The 18,601-nt window shown below is 36.4% G+C and overlaps 1 protein-coding gene across 3 annotated transcripts in view; it reads right to left on the bottom strand.

The window, feature by feature from the left end:
* Nucleotides 1-18,601, bottom strand: part of ANKRD28 (ankyrin repeat domain 28) — a 102,870-nt gene that overhangs the window by 18,319 nt on the left and 65,950 nt on the right. For all 3 annotated transcript variants that reach the window (XR_012692765.1, XM_075212304.1, XM_075212303.1), the window contains exons 9-20: nt 14,528-14,606; nt 13,210-13,324; nt 10,244-10,326; nt 7,383-7,446; nt 6,031-6,099; nt 5,269-5,409; nt 4,107-4,218; nt 3,615-3,641; nt 2,680-2,754; nt 1,850-2,051; nt 716-803; nt 29-146 (exon numbers count right to left, since the gene is read on the bottom strand). Coding sequence is in view for 2 of the 3 variants with exons in the window: in XM_075212304.1 (XP_075068405.1) it covers nt 29-146; nt 716-803; nt 1,850-2,051; nt 2,680-2,754; nt 3,615-3,641; nt 4,107-4,218; nt 5,269-5,409; nt 6,031-6,099; nt 7,383-7,446; nt 10,244-10,326; nt 13,210-13,324; nt 14,528-14,606 (1,173 nt within the window). In the remaining variant the exon portion in view is untranslated. The remainder of the gene's footprint in view (nt 1-28; nt 147-715; nt 804-1,849; nt 2,052-2,679; nt 2,755-3,614; nt 3,642-4,106; nt 4,219-5,268; nt 5,410-6,030; nt 6,100-7,382; nt 7,447-10,243; nt 10,327-13,209; nt 13,325-14,527; nt 14,607-18,601) is intronic.

Raw genomic sequence — 18,601 nt, forward strand, 5'->3', positions numbered from 1 at the left:
CATGAACATATAACAAGGAAATCCTTACCCCTCTGTGCAACGCGGTCCTCCCCCATTTATCTTTGGCATCCACATTGGCTCCTTTGTTCAGCAATGAATATACACATTCTGTATGTCCGTTCAGGACAGAGAGCATCAATGGAGTCCTGAGCAATACAAGGCACAAAAGCAGAGAGAGAGGGGGAATAGCTTTTATCGGAAACTGCACCAGTCAGCAGAGCTATTCCCTTATGGCTGTTATCCAGCTGTGCACTTAAACAGAAAATGAAAGTGCAATGCAGATAGAAAACAGAATGTACAGCCAGACAAGTCAAGAGAAATCCCCTTCCCCCTCCCTCCCCAACAAGTGGCAAAGGCAGGGACAAGCTGGACAAGATTTAAATGTATCTGCAGCTTGAAAACCAATATAGAGGAGCTGCTCCAATATAGGGACATGTTTGTAAAGCATTAGTGCTCTTTCAGGATACATTGTGTCAGCAATAGTTACAGGCAGCAACCGGGGTCTGGGAACACAGCACACCATCTGTCTGGCTGAAATTTGATTTAGTCTGGAAAACATTTATTGTGAATAAAAGCGATTTATATATAAGCACGTGACAGATAAAGATGACGGCGGTTGCTTCTGTGGCTGGGTGTGACTTTAGTAAGTGGCTTAGAGATAGAATTAGAACTCTGCAGGATCTCTATCAGGTATGGATGGGTATTTTTGACTTACTGTCCGTTTCCATCGTGAATATCCACTGCAGCCTGAATGTCCGCATTTCCAATGAGAAGTCTCAAACACTCAGAATGTCCATTTATTGCTAAGAATGAACATACAAGCATTTAGCATTAATTTACTAATAATTTTACAGGCACACACAGAATTAACCATGGGCACAAATATTTTAACATAAAAACAATATATTTTGCTATAAGCAAATTGATTATATTTAAATTCACAGTAATTGTTTTCAACTATAATTGTATTAGTATTTTAGAGAAAAAATACTGTTAAACTACTACAATTGATTCAATTTGAAATAAAAGACTATAACTCCTGATGCAATCTGTAGCAGCAGGTATGGTAAGGAGTTCTGCCAGTGTGACAAGGTTATAAGTGAATGAAAACTGTAAGCATTACCATAAATTCCCTATACCTGTAAATGTATTTGCAACGTGAATCCCTAAAGAAAAAACGGAAGCATTCACAAGTTCTAATCTCCAACACTAAAGAACACACTTTCTGGGAAATGAAAATGTATATTATACTAACAAAATAGACTAGAAATAAGTCAACAGATTAGAAAGAGTGAAAATTGTTCATATTCCATATCTGTGTGTGTTTATCCAGGTGTCAACGGGCAGCACGGTGGCCTAGTGGTTAGCACTTCTGCCTCACAGCGCTGGGTTCAATTCCCGACCATGGCCTTATCTGTGAGGAGTTTGTATGTTCTCTCCGTGTTTGTGTGGGTTTCCTCCGGGTGCTCCGGTTTCCTCCCACACTCCAAAAACATACTGGTAGGTTAATTGGTTGCTAACAAATTGACCCTACTCTGTGTGTCTGTGTGTTAGGGAATTTAGACTGTAAGAACCAATGGGGCAGAGACTGATGTGAGTGAGTTCTCTGTACAGCGCTGTGGAATTAGTGGCGCTATATAAATAAATGGTAATAAAAATAATTTAATAGAAAATCACATTAAACCATTAAAGTGTACCCGTTTCCTACACACAGTCTTTTTTGGCTAAAACCAATCTTACAGAGAATGCAGCCTGTTACTACATCCGGCAAAGTGACAGTCTCTGCTGTGTGTACATGATGCACTGTAAAACCAAAATATTTTCCTACACCAAACTTTGTCTGGCATACCTGCTGAATGAATGGGCGTCCTTTTGACTACATAGTCCTTTACTAATATGGATGCTCCTTGGTTGATGAGAACATCTACACATTCAACGTGTCCTTTGAAAGCAGCGAGATCCAGAGGAGTCCTGCCATTGCTGTTCCGTACATCAAGATCAAGTAAAGACTGCACAAGCACCTCTAGGGCTTGGTGGTGCCCATGATAAGCCTGAGACACAATGATATTTAATTAGCAGGTAAAAAAAAGGATATATCCGATATAATTAGAAATTACATATGCACAATTGAGCTATAAAGACATCTAAATGTGGCTCATATATCCTGTATAAAAAACGAGTTTTAAAGGAGTTCTGAATTATTCACCATCAAATTATATCTCAAAGCATTATTATGGAATGCAGTATATAAAATGAAATCTTTACATCATTGTGAGTAAAGCACAGTACAATACCAAATGAATCTTTGAAATATGCTGATAGCTTTACGGAATGGCAGAAATTATTTTAGCAGCAGTTTAATAAACATGAGTAGTAGTAGGATTACTGAGACAGCTGTTTTTTTTTTAAATTCTACCGACGGATAACTTTTTCCCTCTATACATAAATGTGTTGATTGTGTCCATTTAAGTGTTGTTCTTGCCTTCAATCTACATATGTATTTATTTCTGCTTCAATGTACCAAAAATTAATTTACACTTGGGTTTTTGGGAACCTGTTGTCCAGTCAAACAGGACCTGTGTAAGCAGTGGAATAAGGTGAAAAGACTCTCAATACATTAGCGTTATTCTCTTTCAAGCACATGCAGAACATATTTGATTAATCTCAGTAAGTACTTACAGCCAAGTGCAATGGACTTATTGGAGCACGGGCATCTGCATCATTCAGCATGTCTGTACCTGAAGTTTCCATAAGCTAAAATTAAATGATTAAATATATTAAATAAAAAAAAAGCTTAATTACAATCAGAGGGACACTACTACATTTGGTTCAGAAGCCCAAGTAATTTCCTATCATCTATTTACCTTAAGTTCACAAATTAGTTGTAATTGTAACATTCATTAATTACAGCATAAGAGACAACAGACTGGTGAAGTTTATTTCAGTTTCACTCTTCCTTCTCCAGCCAATACCAGTTATATTTGCCATGTGTACTGGGCAATCAGCAAGCTTATGTCTTAAAAAGGACACCCTAGCTACAATATTGGCTGATAATGTGATGCAGTCTATTACAACACTCGCTGAACAGAAGAGGGACTAAGGATGTTAATCACCACAGCATTAAAAATAGCTGTGATCGTATTGGCCACTGAAGAGATGTTTAATTGTATTTCTGCATTGGAATTATAATTACTACACGCTGTTTGGGATATAAATAACACACTAGTATTAGTGTACATTCATTATTACAGATAAATTAACCAAGAAAAATAAAGGCTATTAAAGTATAAAAATCCGACAATACAATGTATATTATATTTCATATAGGTCCACTCAGTAAGGTTTAACAGTTCAGTTTACACTAATTCACATGACTTATAACAAGCTTAAATATTTTGCTACCTTTTGGAAAGATTAAACAGTACATCATTTTAAATAAAACAAATTTTTATGAATTAGTAACTTTAAAGAGTGCCCCATAGCAGAATACTTGTTCTCTCCTTTACTTTGAACATTTCTAGTTGTAAAGTATTACAAATACTACAGCCCTGCATCTATTAACGTCTGTAAATATTGATCTGCTTATGATAACCTTACAATTTGGGTTTACTTACAACATCGAGAGGGGTTTCTCTGGCAATCTGTAATAAAAAACAAACTGCTTAAACATCATACACAAACGTCAACAAGAGAATTCAACACGCCAATGTGGAACAATTTTTGCAACTTTGGAAACCGAAATGCATCACTGTGATGCACCACGCGATCAGCGCTAATTTGTGTAGCTTATCTCAGACTTGCTCCATTGTCTTTCTGATGAAGAACAAAATCATAGGATTTTTTGTGAGGGGAATGTAATGACCACAATGCACATTATATTCTTGAAATAGATTTAAAAAAAAATAAAAAAAAATTCACACTTTCCATTACATGGAAAGTGAGAATTTGTGAATATATGACATTTTTGACAGAGCAACAAACAATTATGAAAGGAGAGCTATAATTATTGCAGGCAAATGACATGAATTAGAAAACCGTAAAATAAATAACACTAAACAAAAACATTTTTTTTTATAAGCTCCGTAATATTACATGATGTTACTTACCAGTTCTAGACATAAACGGTGTCCATAAGCGGCTGCATAATGCACTGCATTATACCCATGTTTGTCCCTAATCCCTGGGTTAGCATCATTTCTAAGTAAGTATTCCAGGCATCTAAAGGAAAAACATAGTACATGAGGGCCTAAGTTCATACATTAGCAAGTTACACATTCCAAATAACAAAAAGGGGCTAAGAACAGCCACAGCCCTCAATGGTGGCTGATTAAAGAAAAAATTAGTTAATTCAAAAAGATTAGGCCATTAACACCCACCAAACACGTCCCATAATTTATTTTTAAAATCCACATCATTTTTAGTCACTAGGTGGCACAAATGTGCTGTGCTATGATTAAACAAGAACAAACATTACACAACCTGTTTTATGCACTAGTTTACAGAGAACATGCTTGCACAGTAATTTGCCTTCATTAATATTGTGATTTATATTTCCACTATAAATCAATTATTTTATGTTCTACAGCCAATCTCGTTCAGTATTGCTCAGTGAAAAACAAGTCACACATTCATTTAAGAGAACAAAAAAGCATGCTTTACGAAGGGACTGGTATATCTTTACTTATTGATCCCTATTCATAAAAGTACATCTAAATTATTGTTTTAATTTTTTCCCCCACCTTCTAATCGAAAATAAAAGTATTACAGGAAGGGTATCAAAAACAGAGCCATCTCTATCTCTTAGTTGAGAGAAGTGAATACTATATTGTTTTGCTCCAGGATATGTGGACCTTTTTGGTAGGATATTGAAATGCTTATCTTTTTATTTTTAATAGCAGCTATTGCTGCCGTCTTGTCTCTCTGTAAAAGGATAATGAAATGCTGGTCCTCCCCTCAAGGAAAAGGCAAAACAAGAGACACACTGAAAACCTGTAAAATATTTTTATGAAATGTCAATTAGATATTCTCAGTGTTGCTGGAAAGTACTTCTGGAAAAGGGGCTGCTGCTCATGGAGCACAAGTACAAGTACAAGTAACTCTTTGTACTTCTAGCAGGCTGTGTGATAGTCAGTAATGGTCTAGAGAACAAGCCAAGGCTATACCATGTCTAATCAATGAAATGACAAACGCTATACGTTCCAATACCCATCTTACAATGACCAATTCATATGAGATGTAATGCAATATACTGACATGAAGACGACTTACTTGCCATCCGTGTCTGATGTGGCTGCATAGTGCAGTGGGGAACAGCCCCTCTCATCAAGATCATTTACACTAGCTCCAGATCCCACAAGTGCAAACAGGCACTGGTAATTACAATTGGCTGCAGCGTAGTGAAGTGGAGTTCTTCATTTAACCAGAAAAAGAAAATACAATTGAATCAATAATGGAAAAATGCAAACAACTGGCAAACTTACCTATTACATAGTGCATAAATCTTTTAATCACTGCTTCCCTAAAATGTGTGTTCTGCATGTGATGTAAAGGCAAAAACCCCTGTCTTTTCCCATTTATACTTGGCTATTATAGGACTTAAAACTATTAAATTAATTATTATCTCTATCAGCTGCGCCCTCAAAATGTCTGCCTCCAATGTGTGTAGGTGACAAGTCCACTTTATGTCAGCTCATTAACAAGAGTGTTATTCTCTCTGTTCAGTTATCTCCTCAGTCACTTATTTATTTGTAACAATGATATCAATACAATAATGTGGGGTGTGAATGGTGGGTAATACATATTTGGGGTAGGGTTTTATGCCACAGGGGATGAGCAAACGCCTAGTGATTTGAAAATATGAGGCAGCAAACACAGAAGTGCCTCATAGCCTGTACTGAGAAATAAAACTGTCCAGCATATAGAGACAAAATAAAGAACACATTTTTGATAGTAGAGTACTTTTAATGACTTGAGAAAAACATACATGAAAACAGGCAGACTAACAGATACAGAAATGCAATAACCTCTCACCTCCCAAACTTGTCTTTTTTGTTAAAGTCTGCACCCGTGTTCAGCAACAAGTTTAAGCACTCCAGGTTCCTGTAAAGGAATAGGACATCTGAATAAAACAAATCTACAGCTTGTTCATGTTCTTTAATAAAATAGAACTATAACCTTTAATAAGCAAAATATGCATTCTTATTTATCTGGATCCATGGTTTTCACTTGTGGTCATGTACAGGTCAGATTGTAAAAGAGAACTTCACCCAGGGAGAGCTCCAACCCCCAGGTAGAATAAAGGTAGCAGTCCCTCCAAAGTTAATATACCGACCCTCTGTAGCACCACTTCAAATACTGTTAAACCATATAGAGTGTACAACACTATATAAAAACTATAAAGCGAATAATAATAAGTCAGTACAGAACAAATCGGGACTGTAGAGATTAGTGACATTTTCAAAACTGTTCCATAGAATATTCACCTCTGTCTGCAGATTACTGCAAAACTTGGCACATTTTGCCAGCAGAATGAGGCTTCAAGTGTTCCCAGTTATAACTAAAACACACCACACAGCAGAATGATTTGACCATCGTTGCCCCAGCTCCATTCATTCCTCAAAATTATAAATTATAAATACAGTGTGGAGTGGTGAGAAAAAAAAGTGGAAGAAAGATTGTATAACTGGAACTTCACACAGCTGCAAACTACCTGTCCTGAGAAACTCTGCTACATTTCACCTCTACCGAACAGATGGGGTAGCCATGTAAACAGAACATCACTTTCTAAACCAAAACAAATAAGCTTCATATATGTGTATCTCTATCAATGTATTTAGGGAATGTTGGAGTCAAGCATAAAAAGTTTTTTACACTTCAATCTAAATGGCCACTGCATTAGAATAGTGGAAACGATTTTAAGAAACAAAAGTTTTCCAGTACCCTCACAAACTAATCAGCATTTTACCTGCATACAGATCTACAAACGCTACCTCCCTGATGGTGGCCCTTGGCTCAATCATAATCACAAAAGGTAGTGATTAACTAGAGTACACTAAAGGAGAAGTATCAAAACACCCTCGCTTGTGTGCAGCTGCTTAGGACAGAACCTGAGAACTGGTCTAGAAGCCTATGCAAAAAGAGAACAAAAAAACAACCAACTACTTCCTTTTAAATTCACCCTCTACTATGTATGTGTTATCCTGGCAAGAAACAGGAAAAAGACAAAGATAAATAAAATATACTTTAACATAGGAGATTTCTCAAAGTTAACATGTACTTTAATTAACTAGATCTGGTTTACAGATTTTAGTTGAATATGGAAAGCAGTATTATTTAAAAGATTTTGTGGAGTATGTACATGTAATAGAGTAAGTAAAACATACCCTCCAGCTGCAGCTGCATGAAGGCAGGTCCTGCCAAAGTCATCTGGGGTATCTATATCAAAACCTACAAATATAAAGATATAAATATTTTAAAAAAAATATGTTTATGGAAAAACATAAAAAACCCTCCTAAATAAAAGCCAACAGGCTATCATGGAATGAGACCAAAAATCATGAAAAAAATTATAATTTAATCCGTGTGTGACCAGAGAAACATTATGCTTTAACAACCTGGCCCATTGCAGATACAGTCAAATCACTGGAAGAACTTTCTTAATTTTTACTCTACCCAAGGGGATTTTTTATTTCTTTTCACCGGTACAAAAGTAGAATTATTTTTGTGACCTATTTATATTGCTAAAATATATACATAAAAAAGAATATAAAACAAATATTCAAGATTGTGTAAAAAGTTATGGTCTCAAACACAGGACAGCACCATTTATTTACTACAAGCTTTTGTTAGCTAGTATGATGGCACCAAATGTGTACTTTTAAAAAATAAAATATTTTGTATATTCATATCAGAGGAAAACAGAACACGGTTTGTATTTATCACTTTTTTTTATTTTGTAGTAAATTAACATTGGGTTCTGTGAAGATATCTAGTTTTGTGGCCCAATTCTACCCACTTCACACTGACAGGCCACGCAGGGGTGCCTTACTATGCCAGGTAAGCCTACCCTAATGTTCCGATAGTCACTCAGGTAGATGCAATTAGAAAGTAAAACAATACATTTATTGTAATAAAAACAATCACTAGAATATTATCCACACACACACACAGTAAAATGCCAGGCAGATTTACCACATTATCTGTCCCTTACCCCACTAGTTTAAAGAGTTACAGTCACCTTGCTGTCCTGAATTGCAGAATCCAAACCCATGGATCCCTCTCAGCTGCATATGTAGTCTCTGGTAGAGAACGGCAACTCAACACCAGAACTTGCACCATCCAGGAATCAATCCACAGAATGACCACCACCTCCCCCCTGGAGTTACTCCGTATATACAGGGTCAAATTTCCACAATGCTTTCCCCTCCCTGGGAAAACCCCTGGCTCTCTCCCTCTTAAACATTGGTGCTGGATCAGGGGGTTTAAGGGGTGGTGGAGATGAGCTGTGCTTCCACAGAAGCTCCCCTGCTGGGTTGCAGACAAAATGTCTGAACTCATCCTGTGGAGGACAATGAATACTAATTTGCCCTCACCCCCATCTTTATCCTGCAACCTGATCCTTACCTGTAACCTACCTGGTTTCACTTTAAGCACAACAAATAACAGCTTCACTGCAATATCAATATACATATTTACAATGAGTAACATATAGTGAAGAGGTACAATGTCCCCTTATCCACATGTCATTAGACACTGCAGCTGTACTCTGGGGAGCTGGAGAAAAAACTGGGCTATAGTGGCTCACCAAAACTGGGCTATACTGGCCCACCATATTGCAACATACACAAAGAAGTCATCAACTCTTGGCAGTAACCAAAAGACAACGGAACTGTAAAAAGGACCACCTTGGTTTTGTGGAAAACAAAATACGGAGATCTATGGGAAAGAGATGCTAACTCACAGACAAGCTTACGCATAACAAAAGGAGAAAAAACTACCTTCCAGGTGGGAAAACATGTTCATGAGCTACCTCCAAAACTTTCAGAAACAGGTCCCATAGAGACAAAAGAAAACATAAGGACTACAGCCAACGCCTTGTAAAATTTCTCTAAAATCTGTAAGCAGTGCCAATTGGTGCTAAAAAATAAGGAAAATGTACCTCGACAGAACTTGGATCTAGAGTATTTTATAGGTCGCTCTGGAGAAAGAAAAAAAGCAGCAAGAGATACGAAACATCCTGGGGTCCGGAATCTATTCCCCAACACAAAGCCAGGTAGAATTTACAAAGTATATGACAGCATGGTCTGAATAACTGGCCCGGCCAGGTCTCATTAATAGTCATGGTTGTCAAGAGCCATTAAAGCCACTTTTGTCAAAACGAAAGGGCCTTGAAAGAAAGCCTGGACAAACAGGAAGACACAGAGATACAGTTTGACCATGCCTACCTCTTAGCAGAAGCAACTCAAAAGTTGTCAGACCTAGGGTTGTAAAGAGGAGGCTTCTGATTTAGTTTCATTGCCAATAGACCCATTTCTGGGGACCCCCAGACTTTCACAAAGTTTTGAAAAACTTTGTGAGAGATAGGCCATGTACCTGGGTCAATGTGCTAGCAGCTCACAAAGTCTACCTCCCAATTGTCCTCCACCAGAATGTAGTTGAGAGATCATTCGGACAAAAACACTGCATGATACACAAGGATTCCAAACATGGCCAGGGAGCTGCAAATGAACACCCCACCCTACTTTAACTAAACCACTGATGAGAATTGTTTGTTTGAACCAGATTAATTGTGAACCCACCAGATAGGAATCTATATATGACAACCCCCCCATCCACCAAATACCTGAGGCTGTCCATCAAATAGAACAAAGTAAATAAATTAAAGGACATACATATTTTACTACCAGGTAACAACTGGAATCACAAAATTAGTGGTGTTCAGCTAATTTAGCAAATGAAAAGAAAATACTAAATATATTTTTAAATAAGTACAGCAATTTAAATAAAGTCAACAGAGCTACACAATCTCAAATTAGCCAGTATTCAGAGATTGTCACTTCAGATGAGAACATTGAAGAGGAGATATACTTGATAGTGCCCTGTGATCCTTCTATTTCACCCATTTTAACAAGATATTTATTTGTAGATATGTCCCTTACGCATACTGTTGGGGCCAGTTTTAATAATATCTACTGTATACCAATACTGAAATATACATCTCAAATACAGGCAATATAAGACTAACCTGAAGAAAGGAGCTTTCTGCAGCAATCTGAGAAACCGCTCAATGCAGCCAAGTGGAGAGGAAACATTCCATGGATACCTCGTCTGGAAGAGATCAGGTTTTATTGTTACAGGACTGGAAAACTAGCAAATTATGTTTTATGACCGCTTATGATGGACGGTTTCCTTAAATCTATTTTAATTATCTTAAAACAGAGGACAATGAAGGTGCAAAGTGATAGAGACCCACTGTTACAGGTGTAAATGCTAAAATTTATAAAGAAAAAAAATCCCAGAATATCATCCCTGCTCCACTAAATATCAGAGAGGAAGAAGAGGGGAAGTAATCAACAGCTTATGTGCCAGTGCTCCTCCACCACCGCACCTGGACACCATTCGTTATCCCCAAGTTGCGAACACATTCTTTATGAACCAACATGTTGAGTGATTCAAGCAATTACTGGAACTTGCAAATAGATCAAGCACGAATATATTCTTTCAGCACTGTTGACATCTGCATTTGCCAACCTGTTCCCACACATGGGAAACAGTAGCATGAAAATCAGTATTTCTTACATATCTACAGTGCATGTTTATGTAATTAACAATTTGCATCTAAGTATGGGTTATATACAGGGCAGGAAGTCAGACACTTGGGTGGGTTGGTAGGAGATCTGTCATTACCCAGAACCCTCCATCCCCACCCTGTGCATAAGTGAGAGTAGAGACACTCTACACAGCTCCCTGGCCCTTGCAATGCACAAGATACTGCAACTCTGCACACCAAGTTAGCACATCTTGAAATGTGGTCACCACTTGTATCTCCTTGTGCCTGTCTTCATCTAACTAACATCTACTATCTTGTGGCACAGCCAATCAGAATAGTCTGTGGGTGGTGCAATACTGTAATGGGCGGGTGTCCACCTAGCTTGTCTTGTTCTTGCCGCCAGCAAGTGCAGAGGGGCTGAGGAAGAGATAAGATAAGGCCAGGAGTGCAGCTTGGAAAAGGTATCTGGAGAGTGTGTTACCACCCTGGAGCTCGACAGGAATGGCTGGAAAAGCACATTTGCATTTTTGGCAAGTGTAATCAGCGCCAGAGAACACTGTTCAAGTGCAGACTCTTGTTGTAAGTGTAATTACTTTGGGGGGAAAGGATGGGGGTTCCAGTTGTGCAGGCCACTTTGAACACAAAACATGGAGGTACATCATTCTGACTCTCGCATCCACTTTCACACAGCAAGAGCTGCGAGTGGTGTGCAGTTCCCTGTAACACGAGGATGGGCTGGAGGGGGAGCTGTCCGACAAACATCGGAGTGCAGTGATGGTGTGGCTAGCAGGTACGCTAATCGGGAGCTATTTATATGTGCATGCTACTAGTCAGATAAGTGTGCACTAACACTAAAGCTATTTTTTTTTTTTCCTTTGGTCTGAAATCCAGCAAGACCCCGGTAGAAATAATGTTTTGTCCCTGCAGGAATGCATTGAATGATTAAGCATGTATGTACATACATGCTTTGTTAGAGCATAACATGTATAGACCTACATGATGCTTCTACAGTCAAGAAAAGATATTCATGATTCAGCCTCGTTTCCAATTTGTTGATTTCATGCATACATTTAATTAGTCATGCGTGAAAACTCTTTCCACAACAAAATTAGTACATCTATGTTTAGGGTTTGATTCAACTTCAAAAACATTTTTGCTTTTTTTAAATTAAAGTAGCATGTATTGTGTGAGTGGATCATATAGCCCACTAAGCACTTTTTCCTTATAATCTGATACACAAGATTAAGTGACACATAAAACATAGTCAAACTCCCACTGTCCCAGATTGTAAGTTTGTCAGAGGTCACTCTTACCTCTCTGTCTGTATTACCCACTTTTTGTTTTATTACTCTATTTGTCCCTAATTGTAAAGTGCTGCATAATATGCTGGTGCTATCTAAGAATATGAAAATGTAAAACAATATGGCACCATGTTATGTTCCATTTCTGAAAGCAGTGTTTCCCAACCTCAATATCCATGCTTAAGAAGAGATGACTTAATTAATGCTATTTTGATTCAACAACCTGTGCTCAAGAAAGGATAAAACCTTGAATGGGCTTTAGAACTGATCTTGAGAATCACTGTTTCATATGATACAAGTATTGGGTTGAGTGTGTAATTAAATGTTTTTAGTGTGAATAATTTACTCTCTAACTTGGCTGTGCACTGTTATGCTTGGTGCCCATACTGATCTGGGCTGCATAATAAATCATATTGCACATACACTTACATAATAAGGTGACATAGTGCACATGCGGTAACGAGAAAACAGCAAAATCATGTTTTCTGTATAACTATCATTTTGCTGATAGGATTCATGTGTACATAGGAAAACAAAAACAAATAATCCAAATCTATAAAATGGTAACAGTGCCACCACCAGGCCCATTAAGGGAGTGCAAAATAGAAGCATGCAAGTGACAATCAATCTATATCTTTACATGTAAATTATAAAGAACAGCATACATAGGTTTATAGTAATGGCCAAATATGCATGCAAACCTGCTATTTAATATGGGATAATATACCGCACCTCTAGTTAAAAGTATAAGATATTACAACCAAATAAAGGCTCAGAGCTGTAGTTCGAGAGTTTTTTTTTTATAGGGGTCAAAGTAGTCCAAGGGGACATTTAGGAGTGGGGAAAAAAAAAAAAGTGCATTCCACGGGCAAGCAGCATTAGTCATACCGTTATAGGCAATATATAAAGTCCTATGGTAAACATGCTATACATTAATTTCTAAATATTTCTACTAGACAAGGTAATATTAAAATAAAAAATGTGGTTGTCATGCCCATATATATATATATATATATATATATATATATATATATATATATATATATATATATATATATATATATATATATATATTTTCACAGGCTAAGTAAAATAGACTGACATCTCACAAAATCACATATGTAATATTTACCAACTTACTTTGCCGTATCTGCACCATTGGTAATTAAAGTGTTAATGAGGAGCTCATGGCCATATCTGGCTGCTATGTGTAATGGGGTGTTTCCATTCTTATCTTCACAATCTATCTCAGCTCCTGTAATATACAACAGAGAAGGAGATGTTATTGGTCAGTGGATTTGTCAGTTTTCTTGTGTGTGTAGTCAGGCGAGTTGAACTCACAGCTCCCCAACAATGAAGAAATCATTTTTGCCTACGCATGGTGACCATGTATTTAAAATGTAGGGATACAAGAGCATGCTCAGTGCTGAGCTACTTGTTGATATAATACAAATAGTGCCCATTTCATTAGATAAAAGCAAAATCCACCTCTGAAGGAAAAGCCTCTTATTTGTAAATCGTGTAGTTCTACATGATAAAAAAAAAAAATGACAACGAAAAGCCTTATACGAAGTTTAAATGTAATTTTGAATAAGTGACGTTAGGCCAACTAACAGTACTGTCTGCGTCTGTTCTAACAAAGGTCTCTTACAATATCTCATTGATTCAATGAACTCTGTGTTATAAAAGAATTCTCATACCCTGACCTTTAATGTCTTGCTTATTCCTCACCCCTTCTGATTACACTGTCCGTCAAATAAAATCTGCCTTCATAATATGAAGAAAAGACCCAATGCTATATACGTCGACTCTCTAACGTGATATATCAATCTACAATGAGTCTTTTGGGTTAGGTTTGTGTCTAACAGCTAGATTCTTGAACTAGATTCATTGCTTGAGATTCTTTATATCGGAGTGCCAAACTTTTATAACAGTGGCAAGAAAACAACCACTCTTGCTGTCATTTATCTTTCAGAGAAGTCATATCACTTATTTTCAAAAGTGGGGAAAGGATATGCTGAATTATTTATGTCATACCCACTACAGACTAAAAGGAAGAGCAAAAGCTGGTAGAATAAGAGAAGGTCAAAGCAATAAAAGCAAACATTTATTTTGGTAGCTCCTAAGTCTAACACACTACCACCATGCTCAGAGAGGTAATATGTGAGGTTTTGCAGAAGGAAAAACAATTGCAGAGAAGCATAAAGGCTAGCTTCACTTTATCTAAAGGGGGTGTATAAATGTAACAAGAAGTAAAAAGGTCAGACAACTATAGTTACTAGACTTGTAACTTTAAAATAAAGGGCCTTAGGTGTGGGATAAGAGGATTTGTATTAAGAGTAAACACTTGTTAGGTAATACTTTAAATAAAATACAGTAAGCATTTAAAGGTCCCAATTATAAAATATTCAAGTTGCGCATTCAATAACGTTCATAGGTAATCACAGGGATGATATACCATTTTGGATTATTGTTTGGGACCTGGAAAACCGTCCATGAATAGCTGTCATATGTAGAGGTGTCTTCCCATCTTTACTCTGAAAAACAAAATGGTTTAAATAAGAAAAGTGATCTGTGGACCTATATACAATACTTACTTCAACAAGTCCGCTTGTAAATTCTTTATGGAAAACTAGATGGACAGGAAACTAGCCTATATGGTAGATTTGTATTAAAGAAAAATATCTAGATGCAAACCCATCAAAAACTGCACTGTCTTTCAAATCTGTTTTTAAGTATCAAGACATGGATGGATTCAGTGTTTGTCCTGTCGCATGATCTACTTTCTACAATGCAAATCTAAAACTAAATAGTCTGAAAAAAAGAAAAGGATCAAGGTTTTGTAATGGCCCAGTCTTCAAACCCATTAGGAGGATGTGGTGTAATTTCAAGAGAGCTGTGTATAAAAGAATGACCTCAATCATCAATTAACTGAACAGGAGGAATAGGACAAAATTCCTTAAAAGCGATAAGCGACCAATTCCTGATAAACAAATACAGAAAAGTATTACTTACAGTTGTTGCTGCCAAGGATAGTTCTACAAACTACTGAATTATGGTGTGTACATTAGATTCATCACATTTTAATGCTTGTTGACGACTAGGTGTGTCAAACAGATTTGATTTAGGGAGTACTTCCTTTCTTCAGGACTGTAAATTACTTAAACACAGACAGGAAGGTATCCGTATAATTGTTATGGTCTATAATGTCAATATAGAATATGTAGAGGTAACCCTGAAATTACCATTTATCCAGTTGATATAAATAAATACAAAAAGTAAAATCAGACATTCTATGGAGGAATTTCTGATTACTAGCTGCATCTATTTATATGAATTGGAATAAGTAGTTTAGTTCTGTCCAATCCAAAACTGGGTATAGTTTGTTCAAACTTAATTTAGTTGTTTCTTTACTTCTCCTGTAACTTTTCATCCATCTGCATCACTTAACATGTCACTGTCCAGTTTCATCGGTGCAAAAAGATTTTTTTAAAAAATAAATAAAATTTAAGAATGTGATTTAAAAAAACCAAAACCCTGGACAATGGCAGAATTTGAGGAAATTACTTTACGGAAATGGGTGATAGACCATAGTACGCTAGAGGGATTTAAACATATTTGGGGTACACAAGGCTATCCTAAAACTTGAAACAAGCTAAGGATCACATACGGTCTGAAGTTTTCAGGAATAAAATGGGCAGACAAGTTGGGCCATGTGGTCCTTGTCTGCTGTCAAATTCTGTGTTTCTACATAATCAACAAATACAATTCTACAAAACGTTTCCTGTTCACACTGCAGCTACATACATGCTAAGCTTCAACACACAGACCATAGAACTTGCACTATAGGCCAAGAAGAACAGTGTTCACAGTGGTTGCTGTATTTTGCTTTCAGTTTCAGTGTGGATCAGCAACATACACGGAAAAGAGTTAACCAGTTCCACAATGTGGGTTACTGTTAGTTAGAAGTTTTACAATTAGATTACCCAATCATTCTGCAAAATCATATCTGCATTTTTTTTATGTTGTTAACTTCCCATTTAGAAGACGACTCCCTCTTAACATTTCACTTATTGTTTTGAAGTGATGACCAGTTTCCATCCTAGAAAACATGCACAAAGATGTACAGATGCGGAGCTGCTCTTCAGATGTCTTGTAAAATCATAAGGAAGCTTGTTCAACTGTAATAAATGTGCTGTATATTTAACAAACTATACAAGTGCATATTTAAGTCAGCCAAGCAGGATGTCAAGAAAGTAGGTCAACTTCGGCTTCATTTTAGTTTCCTCTAAAATGCACTTATGATTGAACCCTATGCTGTTAACCCAGAAATACTTCACCAATCTGATGCAGTCCATACATTACTAGAGCCTTATTATTGCTAGAAGTGAATACATTGATTTAGTTGGATAATTGCAGATTATAATATATGAATCGTTGAGTGGATTCAACCAGAAAACATTATCACTTTTTCCTTGGTTAGACTGCCAGAGGAATCAAAGTAGATGAACAAAGCATACTAATTGACAGTTATTGGTAAAGACTGCTAGGCACTTATTTCATTGCAGGTTGTATTTTCACACTATAAATACACAATTCAAGGAGAAAAACGCACTTAAAAATGTTCTATTCATTATGATATATTTGCATAGAAGGATAACAAATCAGTGAGTTAGGAGTGGTATCCTTTGTCAAGCAAATACAACTACAATGGATCTTTGGCATTACTGATGACATATGATCATGTATCACCACAAGCAGATCAGATAATTAGTTAGCCTAGCTCTGAATAATGCACATTATGAGGAAGGCAGTAGTAACCAATAAACAAAACCCAAACACACATTCATTACTTTGAATGTCATGCATTTGTATTTCCAATTTTCAGTTGTAAATGACGGTTATATAAAACGGGGAACCACCACAACAAAATGAAATTACATCAATCTGTTTCTTTGCATTAACATGGAATAAATAACAGTTTATTGTAAAGGAATATTCAGTATTAGAAACTAAATATTTTGGAACACTGTGGTTACAAATTCACCAAAAGATCACACCACATGATGCTCTTAGGACTCGTGAAGAATCTAAAAGCTATGTTTAGGGATGTACAGACCCTTCCAACACAGTAAATACAATACTGTGATAAGTGAACAAAATACTTATATTAATCGTGAAGATCTGAAATTCTTATTCAATGAACCGTATTGAAATATCAGTGTTTTTCCAGTCAGTGAACCATGTATAGAAACAAAAATAAACAGAGTGATACTGTTTACATAACACACAAATATTTTGTGTTCTATGAACAAGCATATATTGATAGTAGATTATCTCATGAAGATCAGTTTTGATGATATCCCTTAGGAAGTGCCCTTAATAAAAATGTGGATATATTCCTTTCAATATTGTGCTAATATAGAAAAGATATATATATATATATATATATATATATATATATATATATATATCTTTTCTATATCTATCTTGTATATGAATGTGGATATATTCCTTTCACTATTGTGGTCAACTTCTGCCTTCACCACACACTCATGATTGCACTCACAAGCATTCCAGAAAAATGTAAGCATTGTAAACAAATTCTTTAGTATGATGAGCCGATACATTCATCTCGGTATAGATGTACAAAACATGAAAAAATAAAGCAATATCTAGTGCGATACCATTAAAGATGTATATTCTTAGGCATAATAGGAATGCAGATGATTCATACCAGATTAGAGATGTTAAGCGTGATACATATTACAAGTCCTAGGAAACTCACAATGTTGCATGCTTCAGGTGGTAAGTCTTGGTAGTGGGATTCCTATATGCCCATTAGAGTCCACAAGCCTTTACACCCAATGCGTTTCAACCTTTGTTGGTCTTTTTCAAGGATCTTTGAGTACAATCACAAGAGAGTGTGTGGTGAAGGCAGATTAGCACAATATTGAAAGGAATATATCCACATTTTTAGTAAGGGCACTTCCTAAGGGATATCATCAAAACTGATCTTCATGAGATAATCTACTATCAATATATGCTTGTTCATAGAACACAAAATATTTGTGTATTATGTAAACATTATTACGTTATGTTTGTGGTTATATTATTATACATGGTTCACTGTACTGGAAATGAAAACACTGAAATTTCAACACTGTTCATTGAAGGATTTCAGTTCTTCACGATTAATATAAGTATTTTGTTCACTTATCACAGTATTGCAAATGTATTTAACACCAATAGCACATGAACATCAATTTTCTCTTTTTTATTTGGAAAGTGTTTATTTCTCTTTAGATTAGTATAGCTGCAATTGGGAGGAGCGCAGTTTGGTTCTCAGTTTATTCTTTCGTTTTGCACAATTAATGCAAAGTTCATGACTACATAGCATCAGAAATAGACTGAACATGTTCGCTTTCATGAAAGGGTAAGCCAGGAGAATGCCCCTCATCTCCCCCCAAAAAATAAACAAAAAAAACCCAAAAACACCCCAAAAAATACTCCAAACACCGCAATACAACTA

Source organism: Mixophyes fleayi, chromosome 5 (genome assembly GCF_038048845.1).
Source record: "Mixophyes fleayi isolate aMixFle1 chromosome 5, aMixFle1.hap1, whole genome shotgun sequence".
Lineage (NCBI taxonomy): Eukaryota > Metazoa > Chordata > Amphibia > Anura > Limnodynastidae > Mixophyes > Mixophyes fleayi.